At 38.6% G+C, this 13,610-nt stretch overlaps 1 protein-coding gene across 2 annotated transcripts in view; it reads right to left on the reverse strand.

Moving 5' to 3' along the window:
• Positions 1-13,610, reverse strand: part of SIN3A (SIN3 transcription regulator family member A) — a 67,066-nt gene that overhangs the window by 40,866 nt on the left and 12,590 nt on the right. Inside the window, exons 1-3 of one of the 2 annotated variants that reach the window (XM_034994557.1) lie at positions 8,724-9,315; positions 4,664-4,840; positions 387-493 (exon numbers count right to left, since the gene is read on the reverse strand). In XM_034994557.1, coding sequence (XP_034850448.1) covers positions 387-493; positions 4,664-4,840; positions 8,724-8,912 — 473 coding nt within the window. In that variant the 5' untranslated portion in view covers positions 8,913-9,315. Of the gene's footprint in view, positions 1-386; positions 494-4,663; positions 4,841-8,723; positions 9,316-13,610 lie in introns of those variants that run through there. The other variant, XM_034994556.1, reaches the window with a different exon arrangement.

A 13,610-nucleotide genomic window follows, 5' to 3' on the forward strand; every position in this document is an offset into this window, starting at 1 on the left:
CACCCTCTGACACACCAGTATAAATCATTATGTGTCTACATTTTTCACGAATTATTCTAACAGTGAACCATGCCAGAATATTAGTGTATCTTAAATCAACTCAAAGAGCCGGTAGCCTCATCATTACCAGTCTACTTCCCTGATTGAGGTGAAGTACTAAGAAAAATTTTAGTTAAGAAAAATTAACCAATAGGGAGAATATAAAGGTCTAGGACCCGTAACTGTCATCAATAAAGCAATACATAAAATAAAAGCAAGACCCTAAAAATTAAACCCCCCAAAAGACGGCACCCTTTATCTTTCAGCGCATGAGAATGAGCCATATCCTCCCTCCAAAATCAACATTTCAAGCACAAAGCTTGAATACAACCACATAGATCTTTTACCTCTGAGATTTAAATTCCTTCATGATGTCAAGGAAATCATTGTAGACCTGAGGCTGACTACCAAATTGCAGCTTCACCTGGTCAAGATAGGACAGCGCATCTTCCACCTGAGGTAGGGATAAATCTCAAGGTTATAAAAAGAAAGTAAGCCAAGAATTATTAAAAAACAAATGATTTATACCTAAATAAAATTAACGTACTAAATGAAATAAAAAATATAGTAAATATAAATGAGAGTATTAAAAAATTAGTATGGATGCCAATAATAAGACTCAAGCTTAAAATAAAAATCAACTCATAAAATTTGTAGCCTTGCCTTGGAAAATTTTGGGGAGAATCATTAGTGAAAAAATTATCACATTAATATTTCACTTATTCATTCATTTATTCGTTTCACAAATATCTACTAAGCTACAACATACTACACCAGGCCCAACATGAGGTACTAAGGAGTCAATGACAAACAAGCCACAGCCCCTGCTCTACAGAAGTTCATTCACATCTAGCTGGGAATTCTAATACAGTGGGGTAAATGCGGGATCACTGAATGCCCAGAGAGCACATGGGAAGGGCACTTCTGCACTAAAAAAAACCCATGGGCACATGAAGGAGGGCTTCCCCAAGAAGTGACGTCTAAATCTAAACTGAGTCCTAAGGATGAGTACAAGTTAGCACAAACGAAGACAGACCTACAAAGAAAGTCAGAGGAAGCATCATGAGCAAAATCCCAGACAGGACACCATCTGGTACACTGGGAAAACTGAAAACAGTTTAGTTTGGCTGAAGGATCTGTGGTGAAAAGGAGGAACGTGGTAGGAAGAATGACAAGAGAAGAGACAGGAGAGCAAGCAGGATCTAGATCCCAAAAGGCCTTGTAAATCTTACTAAGAAGCAGTTTAGGGGTGGGGTGCATAGGTGGTTCAGTCGGTTAAGCATCTGACTCTGGCTTAGGTCATGATCTCAAGGTCCTGGGATCGAGCCTCTAGTCTGCCTTGACACTCAGCGGGGAGTCTGCTTGTCCCCCTGCCCCTCCCCTCACTCGTGCTCCCACTCTCTCTCAAAAAAATAAAATCTTTAAAAACAAAACAAAGACCAAAAAAAAAACAGTTTGGGGTACCTAGGTGGCTCAGTAGGTTAAGCGTCCAACTCTTGATCTTGGCTCAAGTCATGATCTCAGGGTGGTGAGATCAAGCCCTGCATTGGGCCCTGGGCTGGGAGAGGAGCCTTCTTAAGATTCTCTCTCTCCCTCTCCCTTTGCCCCTCCCCCTTCATATTCAGAACTTTCCATACTGAAATGTTTCATTAATGACCAAGCTGATGGAACATAAAACTCACTAAGTTTGCAGAAGAAACAAAGACTTTGGAAGATATTTAAGAATAGCATTCATGGGGCACCTGGGTGGCTTAGTCATTAAGTGCCTGCCTTCAGCTCAGGTCATGATCCCAGGGTCCTGGGATGGAGCCCCACATCGGGCTCTCCGTTCAGTGGGAAGCCTGCTTCTCCCTCCCCCAACCCCCCTGCTTGTGTTCCCTCTCTCTCTCTGTCAAAATAAATAAATAAAATCTTAAAAAAAAAAAAAAAAGAATAGCATTCACAAACACATGACAAAGGAGGAACTGTCAAAAATAAACACAAAATTGTGAATAAAAAAGTAAGCATGCTATGGTATAATAATAATTACTACAGAGAGAAAAAGTGCAGATGCCTGAATCAAAGAAATTATGTGATGTGTTTTGTCTAGAGAAAAAAAAGGTACTGGTCACAGTGAACTACTATTTAAATTAGTTATAAACCAACACTATGCTTAAAAAATACCCAGAATGACAACCACATTATAAATGAAATATCTGGGGGCCTGGGTGGCTTAGTCCGACTCTTGATTTCGTCTCAGGCCATGATCTCAGGATTGTGAGATCGAGCCCCATGTCGGATTCCGTGCTGGGCTAGGAGCCTGCTTAAGATTTTCTCTCTCCCTCTGCCCCTCCACCCCAATAAACAAACAAATATACTATCTGTATGTAAACACAGTGAGGAAATTCTCTCATTATCTAAAGTATAGTTCAACTCTTTATAAAAGAGTGTATGCGGCTCTAGGAACCACAACTTAGAAGAAAACAACTTGGAGCTGGTCCTTCTGAAGCTACAGTCCTAGGGAAGCACTTGGGGAGGCCCCGAGTCTGCTGATGTATTTTCTTGGCTCACTTCAACAGGCATTTATTACTGAGGTCCCTAACCTCTTAAAATTCCCAATCTTGTAGGGGAAACAAACACAAACAACTGTAAAGAGAACTTGCTAAAGATGTGCCAAATATCTATGCTGCTAGCATTCAACAAGTAGCTAAATCACATCAAACATGCCTGAAATTATTCAAATCTTTGTCATCAATCTGCCAAAGACAAAAAAGAAGGTATAGACAATGCTGATGCTTGAAATAACCTAAGTATTTTCACTGAACACTCCTCATTATAGAATATAAATGGTTTATTGAAGTTGATTCAAATGCTTGTAAAGCATTTTAAGACTGATCCAAAAATGGCAGGCAATGTGGGAATACATTGAATGAAGCTACAATGGAGGCACAAAAAAGCATTTTACCCCTCCTCATCAGAACGGGAATTCAACACGTTATTGTATCCAGGAATCATATACAAGGGTGAGAAGAGAAGGAACAGACAACTGACTCCGCCCATGACTCACTCTATAACCCCAACTCCAAAACCCTTTCTTGCTTCCTTGACAGTTTCTGTAAAACAGACAAAGCACATCTGTATACTTATACCCAAGTGAGGGAGACGAGTAAAATAGTGCTGTGCTTTGATAGGACTGGCTGAAAAAGACTATAGAAATATACAGTTTTGTTAGTTTAACAGCAAGTTTAGAAGCTCTTTGGCATCATTAAGGTATTAACTAATTGCTGAATACCGTATTAATATGGAATTAAATCATACCAAACCAACTTTAAAAAATATTTTCAGGACTTTGTGAAATGCTAAGTTCATGGCAATAATACAGTTTGGTACACAGCCATCACTCTACAAGCAGACAGGCAAAATGTTTTAAGAAAAACATCAATATAGCTTACACAAATTTTCCCAAAGATAGAGCCCAGAGTGAAGTTTCAGGCCCAAATAATTTGTATTCTCTTTAAAGACTATGCCTAAGTATAGTCAACTCTTTTTTTTTTTTTAAGTATAGTCAACTCTTAATTACTTTAGACAAAATAAATTTTACAAAATCCCTCTATATAGTTTAGTTTTGGTATGCTTTATATTTATGTAGCACTTAGTTTCCTTAGGCCAAAATTAAACAAGTCCCTGAGAACTCAAACCAATGTGGGCAGGGATCAGGGAGAACTAGATTAAGTATCAAGGAAAAGAGAGGGCCGAAATGTTTGCTACGCATGGAAGTGTCCTTCAAGAGTATCCTCTTCATTCCTATGTGGAAACTATTTAATTAGGCTGATAGGACCAAATGAAGACCCAACATCCCATTTCTTTATAGTTCTTTAATTTGTATTTCTTGCAACTTGATTTGAAATTTTATATAAATGTAAAATTAGAAAAACTGAAATCTGGAACACTTACTCCAACAATCACTTATTTTGAAAAGTAACATTCCAGTAAGCAGAGAGAGGCTTAGCTGGGAACACAAGCCTCACTTCTCCACAGATGCCTCATGAATTTCAAAAGCACTGAAAACCTACAGCACATACTCAGCAGAACAGATGAAAACACTGACACTTCATTCACAATTATAGTCTTCCCCAATCTTTATAAATGTTCCCAAAAAAGGAGCATGTGTTTTACTAAGGATGGACTGGAAGATGCCAGCCCATTCAGCTATTTATAAGCAGGGATAAAAAGATTAAATCGTAAGGTAATACTGGACCCAGTAACTGTACAGGACCATAGCCAACCATGTTTACGCTCAATAAAACCTTCTGCCGTACTAAGAACTAAGAGTTCAAAAGGAGGTATCCAAAAAAATGGACCTTGTTTATTGCGTACGAAAACAGTCCCTCTATCCTGACACGTCTGAGTACCATGCATTCATACATTCCAAAAACATTTCTTGAATGTAATTCTCTGGATCAGGCACTGAGGGTAAAATGGGAAATCTAAGTAGGTTTCAAAACAAAAACAAAGTAAAACTCCTTGTGATTCAACCCCTAGTCTGGCATGTTAAAAGTTATAATGCCACTACTAATAGACCGAAGCCAATGCTTCCTGCTGAGAGAGAGAACTTTTTAATGGAAGAAGAGGAGCTGAATATCACCTTAAGCCTCTGAAATTGCTGCTGTCCCTGCACTGGTGTGACTGGCGGGGCGGGATGAGCGTGACTCTGGACCCCCTGGCCTCCATGGGGCTGCACAGCGGCCGGGTGATGGTGGCCACTGTGAACCGCTGTGATGCTGGGCCCGTGACCGCCAGAGCTCGGGGGCACTGCTGAAACCTGGGGCGACAAAAGGCAGACAAGAAACGTCAAGGCTTCTACATTCTTCCCCAGATGCATCTAGAAGACATGCATGCGTACCTTTGCACACACACACAGAATTACAGCTCTTCCTTGACTTACGATGGGGTTACGTCCCGATAAATCCATTTTAGGCTAAAAATATCCTAAGTCGAAAATGCATTTCATACAGCTACCCTATCGAACATCACAGCTCAGCCTAGCCTACCTTAAATGTGCTTAGAACACTTACAGTAGCCACAGTTGGGCAAAATCATCTCACACAAAGCCCATTTTATAAGCAAGTGTTGAATATCTCAGGTAATACGTTGACTACTATGCTAAGAGAGAAAAACTGGAATGGCCTGAGGGTATCAGTTGTTGACCCTCGTGATCGCGTGGCTGACCAGGAGGGGAGGCTGCCACTGCCCAGCATCAGATGAGAGTACAGTACTTCATAGTGCTAGCCTGAGAAAAGACCCAGAGTCAAAATTCCAAGTATGGGTTCTACTATAAATCACTTCCACATTATCATAAAGTTGAAAAATTGGAGGGGCGTCTGCCTTCGGCTCAGGTCCTGATCCCAGGGTCCTGGGATCGAGCCCCGCATCGGGCTCCCTGCTCAGCGGGAAGCCTGCTTCTCCCTCTCCCACTCCCCCTGCTTGGGTTCCCTCTCTCGCTATCTCTCTCTCTGTCAAATAAATAAATAAAATCTTAAAAAGAAAAGAAAAAAATTGGAAGTCAAACTACCCTAAGTCGGGGACTATCAGTAATTAGAAACCCAAATTTCCCACAAAAGGGAACTGGTGAAATGAAATCACCCATATTACAACAGAATTCTCTGCCACTATTAAAAATTATATGGCTCAATACTTCTCAAACTATCTATGGCAAAGGACCCGTTTTGTTTGTTTTTTTCTTCAATTCCAATCCATCATGGGCCACTACTTTTATAAAATACAATAAAAATGAATTACTAGAGAAGTGAAATGAAAAATAGGTAAGCCCATAATTTCCATTCCCACATTTTACAGATATATTACAAAATTACTATGTCCAAATTGCTGTAAGTTCCTAAATACTCTCAATTTCTATATACATGTCATTACAGACTAATAAGAAAGTATGTACATCAGCCATCTGTGGACCACACTTTGAATAGCACTGATATAAATACATATATTTTCACATTATAAAATGTTCATAATCTCTGAGTTGAATGTATTCATGTGCTGCATATGGTTTTAAACTTCTAAATATTTTTTTAGAAAACAGTATCTATAAATCAATAAAAAGATTTTAAACCTTAGGTGACAAATATATAGCAAAATGTTAGCATTTTATCTTGTGGTGATGGAATTAGAGAAGACTTTTATTTTGCTTTATTTTGCTTATCCTTATTTTCTACTTCTATCCCTACTTATTTTGCCTATCCTTATTTGCTGAACAAAACTTTCTTCCAAATTGTTAGTGGTTTGGCCTCAAACAATTATTTTCTATTCTTTCTCTCATCCTCTTACAAGCTTAGAGTGAAATAAAGCACAAGCTCCTTTCCTTCCATTTCTATTGCGAAAAATGCTACACAAAATTTCCAAAACTTTTTTTATTTTCCTGTTTCAGAACTGTTAATCACCACAGAAGACAACTAAGGAAGGACAATATCCTTGATTTGCACGTCTCCAAAATAAGAAGACTAAACAACATGAGACTTAATCTAAACAATGGAAATTGTATACTACAATGTAAGAGAGGATTAATTTTTTTTTTTTGAAGTCCCCACAAATTTAAAAGATTCCCCTGGACAGAGGGGAGGGTGGGAAATAGACAACTACTTACAAATCCCCACAAACAATAGTTACACATTAGGAGTAAAAAGAAACTATTTGGACAATTCTGAAAGCTCTACTATATCTCTAGCAAGAAGGGTTATTATTCTGAGCTTCTATATTCCAACATACATGTTTTGAACAGTTTTTTAAAAGGCTTAATTGGAGCTTATAAATACTTGAGATGACTAGTTTTATATGAGCACATTATAGTTTCTAATATATGAATAGATGCAACTATCCCAAGTATGGGAAACAGTCATCAATCTGTTCAGATAAAAGTAATCACCCAAGAAAAACAAGCAGCCTTTCTTTCTTCTAAGATCTAACTTAAAGATTCGATTTGCAACAGTCCTCTGACTGTGGCCCTCAGTCCCATAGGAGGGCATGGTACTACTGCAAGGGGGACTCCTGAGAAAGAATGACACCTAAGGAATCACCATCTCCTACTTCACCTGGATTCCCCTCTTCCTTGTTTTCTTATAATAAATTCTGAGAAATTTATGGAGTTATGGAATTGCTAGGTCAAAAAGTAAAGAATCTGCCACAACTGTCAAATTGCTTTCAAGAAAGGTTACACTAATTTATGTTCCCAGTAGCAGTCATAACTTTTTAAAAGTCACTAACATGTTAGGTTGAAGAAGGCCTCTCCAGACCAGTTACATAAATTATGATTCAGACTGACCTAGAATGGAGTATTATAAATGCAGTGATTGCTTAAAAACTACTTAGATCTATACATACGTATTTAAGTGGAAAGTTGTCCAGTATATATTAAGTGAAAAGAGCAAATAGCAGAACAGTGTATACTGTATCATTCAAATTACATAAAAAGAGAAGTGTATCTAGATAGGTAGGCAGGTGACTATAGATACCCAAGAAATCACGAATAGCTTAAAGTCTGAAGGGTGAGAGAAAGAAGTCATCTTGGATCATTTTTCAAAAAAAAACCAAACCATGGTGATATTTACTTTCATAATTAAAAAAGGCAAAAAACAAATTTCTTCCATTTCTACAAAACAGAGTAAAGAGATAAGAGATGAAAGATCAGCACTGGTCAGGGCATGGAATGATAGGAATATACAATGCTGGTGGAAATATAAATTGGTACAATTCTGAAAAACAATTTGACGTTACCTGCTAAAGGAGAAGTCGCGCACACCCTATGACCCAGCAATCCCCCTCCTAGATACCCGAAAAACTCTTCTTCATGTGCCCTCAAACCTGCTGAGCGGGCTGCAAGAAGATAAGGAGTTTGCACCACAATGTAAACCAACTGCTTCACTAATCAGCACACTATTTAATTCAGCTGCCTTTGTTTCCCCCATGGCAACACTTTTTTTTTTTGATTAAAAAAAAGTAGCACATTGATTTAAATTCTGGTGCAAGCTTATCTTGTCATGGATTGCCACTGTGAGCCCCACTGCACCAGGAGAAAGTCACACAGCACCTTTACCAGTAAAAATCTGGTAACAGCCTGAGAGAGAGTACAGCAAAAGAAAAATGGATAAGTAGATGGGATATATTCATATAATTCATAAAAGAGTGAAAATGACTCAATTATTTACACACAAAAATAGGGTAAGTCTCGGGAACCGCACCGAGTGAAAAAAAGTGAGTTAAAGAAAAAAATATAAGGGTGCCTGATGGCTCAGTGGGTAGAGCATGTTACTCTTATCTCAAGCTTATAAGTTTAAGCCCCACGTTGGGTGTGAAGATTACTTAAAAATAAAATCTTTAAGGGGCTCCTTGGTGGCTCAGGCAGTGGAACGTGCAACTCTTGATCTCGGGGTTGTGAGTCTGAGTCCCACACTGGGTGTAGAGATTACTTAAAAACATTTAAAAAATAGAATAATTTAAAAATAATAAAAAATTAAAAACCTGTGTGGTGAGTACCCAAATATACATTGTTTCTGTTATTTGTTATATCTTACTTACAGATACCCCATAAATATAATTTTGTATCTAACTGGATGCTTAATACAATTTTTTTTTCATTGGACATAATCACCAATGCCCCTCCCTTACACTGAGTCCCTTGCTGGGTTCCAGCTTACCTGATAGCTGGGTGTCACGGAGTACTGAATTCCCGTGGCTGACTGCATGGTCTCGGACACTGTTTCATACACAGGAGGGGCAGGGGCAAGCACCCGGTGCTGGTGAGGAAAAGCCTCTGTGCTACCAGGGATCCGACGCTGCTGGGCCGCATACACCGGTGACTCCTGGTCATCCAAACGTCGCTTCATTCTGCGCTCATGCTCAGGGATGCACCACAAAACCTGCAGAAACCAAAAGCATCGATATGCAAACCAGTTCACACTCCAATGTGATGTGTACAACTTAGGACCAGTCACCCAAATTTACTATAAGCTCAACTCCCAAAACCAACTATTTACTTCATCCTGAAGATGATCACTGGCTAGTTTAAGTGCATGCTTGCACACACAGGCCCCACAGTGGACAGTGTATCATAACTCAAAAGATATAAGTTTAAATAATAACATAGTCTGAATTAACCTGGGACTACAGAGTTGAAAAATAACCTCCAATTTAAAAACATGAAAATACACCTTTCCCTTCTTTATTCTCTAGTTTTCTTCTCAAATGCCATCATTCCTAACATCAATGACACATTCACATGCTACAAAAACATTCAAGTGCTTCTAACTCCTCTCAAAACCTAGTACTATAATTGTGGTCTAATTTTTTTTTTTTTTAAGATTTTATTTATTTATTTGACAGAGAGAGACACAGCGAGAGAGGGAATACAAGCAGGGGGAGTGGGAGAGGGAGAAGCAGGCTTCCCGCTGAGCAGGGAGCCCGATGCGGGGCTCGATCCCAGGACCTGGAATCATGACCTGAGCCGAAGGCAGACGCCCAACGACTGAGCCACCCAGGCGCCCCAACTGTGGTCTAATTTTTAAAATATCAATTGTTTCAACAATTAAATGCTATCATGAAAGAGCAGTAGGCCTGGAGTAAGAGGACGATGGTTCTAGACTTGCCAACTTAAGGAGCTATGTACATTTCAACAACTTCCTCATTCCGTGTGAGTTTGTTTCTCCAACTATAAAATGACATGATTGGGGGCGCCTGGGTGGCTCAGTCGTTAAGTGTCTGCCTTCAGCTCAGGTCATGATCCCAGGGTCCTGGGATGGAGCCCCGCATCAGGCTCCCTGCTCAGAGGGAAGCCTGCTTCTCCCTCTTCCACTCCCCCTGCTTGTGTTCCCTCTCTCGCTTGTCTCTGTCAAATAAATAAAATCTTAAAAAAAAAAAAAAGACTAAAATGACATGGTTGGAAAAGATCATTTCTAGGTTATTTCTGATTCTAACATTCCTTAACACTAAGGAGATTCCAGAATCCCTTATTAATAATATTCCTCTGTAGAGGGGCACTTTCTTTCCTGCAGGACATAAAAAGTCTAGTAATAGTCTGGCTAGGAATCCAGTCTGGTCTTTTCAGGGCTTTTCCAACATCCAAAGCTTCTTCAAGGTCCCTACCTTTACAACTTTATCTGCATTCCCCACAGTCCTACCACGTCACACACTCAAATACTGACCATGCAGAGGGAAAAAATAAAGAGTTAATATAATATTTAGTATATAATGAATCCCAAGCACCATTCTACACAATTTATAAATATTATTATAATCCCCACAACAACCCTAGAAGGTGCTGTTACTCTTTATTTTATAAATGAGGAAACTGAAATATAAGGATTAAGTAAACTGCCCAAGGCTGCACAGCTAATAGGCAAAGCTGGAATATCAATCCACCAAATCTACCTCCAGAGCCTAAATTCCTAACCACCTCAGTATCTCCTACCTCTCACAGAATAAGAAATAAAGGGAGAAGAGTCCCTTTACTTATTTAAGACACACATGCACTGAGCAACTTCAGCTTTCTTTAACCTCTCCCACACTTAGCTCATTCATCCTTTCACCCTCAACCCAACAAAGTGGGAAGGCTTTGGCAGCATTCACTCTTTCAATTAGCAAATATTCAGGGAGCAGATAAGAAGGTGGTAGGTGTCCTATAAAAGCTTAAAAACTACTTGGGAAGGCCATATACAGCCTCACTAGTAATCAAAGAAATATAAAGTAAAATGATACTTACCCCCAAAGCAACAGGCAAAAATTAAAAGAAAATGATGATATCGAGTGTGGGTGAGGGTATAGGGAAATACTACTGGCAGAAGTTTTAATTGGCATGGACTATGTGGTTGGCAACTTGTGGTATTCATTAAATTTTTAAATTTAAAATGGTCATACCCTTCTACCTAGCAATTCACTTGCAGGTGTCTATCCTATACATCTGCCAAGTATATTTACTGCAGCAAAGTAAGAAAAATCCAAATGTCTATCAATAACTGAACTTGATACATCCATATTGGGAAAACTACGTAGCAATTAGAAAGATTGGGGTTCCTATATAAAGAAAGTCCTCCAAAACATACTATTAAAAGAACAAGCTACAGAATATATACAGTGTGATTTCAACACCCACACACAATGTATTCTTAAGGTTTGTGCATCTCATTGTAAATTTTGCATCAGAAGGAAAAAGCTATAAACAAATACTGAACTCTAGATAAGGATAGCATGCTCAAGTACTTAGGTGAAAGTGTACTAATGTTTGAAATTTACTTTGAAACACATCGAGAAAATAGTTTGGATTAATAGATGGAGGAATGCATATATGACAAAGCAAGTACTATAAAAATGGTAATATAAAATCTAGTGTGTATATGGGTATTCAACTATAAAATTCTATCAACTTTGCTGTGTATTTGAAATTGTTCTTAATAAAATGTTGGGAGGAAAGGCTAACAAAACAAACCAGTTCATGAGTGGTACAATACTATAATAAGTACTAAAATTTGGTAAGGAGTAGAAATGTGTGTACTGGAAAAAACTCTACAGAGAAGGTAAATGTTTGGTTTTATCTTGAAAATTAGGAATGAGGGCATAGGGGGTACACAGGATGAGATTGAAATATTACAGTAACTTTGGACTTACAGGTGATAACGAGCCATTTACAGTCTTTGCCAATTCATTTACTCCACAAATAATTCCCAAGAATCTACACATGCCAGACCCTGTGCTTTATGTGGGGGACCAGCACTGAATAGGACAGATTTCCTGCCCCACAACGAATCTTCCAAACATGACTGCTATAAGTCAATGTGCTCCTCCCAAGAGTCTTGTCAGATGGGCACACCCAGAACACTATTTAGAGGGAAAGTGATACTCAAAAGAAATTAAGTGACCTGTTCAAGGTCACATGGCAAGGAGCTAGACTCTTTCTCCTTGGAATGCATGACCAATCTGGAGTAGAAATACTGGACAGACCATAGTATCCTGCTTGCAGAGAGGCACAGTGAAATTCCAGACTATGAAGTATTCGAATGCCAAATAATGGAGCCACAAGAGTCAGACACAGAGCTACTTTCAAGCCCTGCTTCAGCTGACATGATTTTCATCTGCTACTATGGTCTCCAACTGTTTCAGATTTGGAGCTTACCCTGTTACCAGAACTCTAGTCTATGAAGATAGAATTTCAACAAGGAAAAAAGCACTTTGAAGGACAGAATCTAGTGAAGAAGGACTAATGTGAACAAACAATGGCAGCAGAACATTAAAAAGTCACCTGGCCATGTGTTATAATAAAAAGTGGGGATAGCTCCAAATCATCATGCGAAGAAATCATAATTCCCAAATAAAGCAAGCAGAGCAGGATAATTCTGATATTGCAGGGCAGTCTTCTGGAATAGGGTAGAACAACTGACAAGTCACTGTGTCACATTTCAGACAAATTTTAGAAGGGCTGAAGTAAAAGCTAACCCTTTCAGAACGATAAATATAAAAGCCAATTTTCTAGTTCTACAACCCAAAATGTCTTTCATTAGAGTGAAAAGTTGGCCTCTTAGAAATTCAGACAGTTCTTCATGCTTATTAAAATCCAAATGGAAAATCCAACTTTAAAAAATCTATCTTTTCATTTAGATCATATTTTACAAATCAGGGGCACCTGGGTGGCTCAGCAGGTTAAGCATCCAACTCTTGATCTCAGTTCAGGTCCTGATCTCAGGGTTGTGAGATCGAGCCCTGCTTTATTTATTTATAAAAATCAATAATAAATAACAAACAAATTCATAAATTGGCTTAAATACAGGTAACAGAATTAATTTAAGTCAAGATAAGCTCAAAGTAAGAGAGTGCATGGAACAAACTAAACTGCTCTATCTGGAGGCTTTTAAGTATACAACTTTCTTTTGGATATGCACTTAATTTATGGTTGACCCTTTATAGTGCCTCTTAATTTTGTACTGTTACCCTGAATTAGCCACATTTTTAAATTCCTTTATTTATGTAATTAAAAAAATCCTCTGAAATTATTCTCTTATAGGCAGTCAGCATCACATAAAATCATATTAAAATGTGCCCTGGTCAGTTTACATCAATAAATATTGTGGAAAAATGGAAAGTTTCTCTTAAAAGCAAATAGATTTTTATCAAAGCATACAGTGAAATGTAATTAGGTACTTCAATCCAGTGCAATTGCCCACCATAGTCAACCTCAAAACCTGTCCAAAAATCCACTTTTGGAGGGGCACCTGGATGGCACAGTCAGTTAAGCATCCAATTCTTGGTTTTAGCTCAGGTCCTGATCTCAGGGTTATGAGATTAAGCCCTGCGTGGGTTCCGAGCTCAGCACAGAGTCTGCTTAAGACTCTCTCTCCCTCTCCCTCTGCCCCTCCCCGTGTGCATACACTCTCTCTCAAATAAATAAAAATGAATCTTAAAAAAAAAAATCCACTTCTGGATTTAGATCTGCTAGAAAAGGAAAAGTATCCCAGAATAAATGAAAAAGGCAATCTATTTAGATTTTCCATTTTACAGAGACTAATAGCTCAACAAAATTAACAACCCATTCTTCTTAA

This window comes from Mirounga leonina, unplaced genomic scaffold (genome assembly GCF_011800145.1).
Source record: "Mirounga leonina isolate KUSES-001 unplaced genomic scaffold, KU_Mleo_1.0 Mir_91, whole genome shotgun sequence".
Taxonomy (NCBI): Eukaryota; Metazoa; Chordata; class Mammalia; order Carnivora; family Phocidae; genus Mirounga; species Mirounga leonina.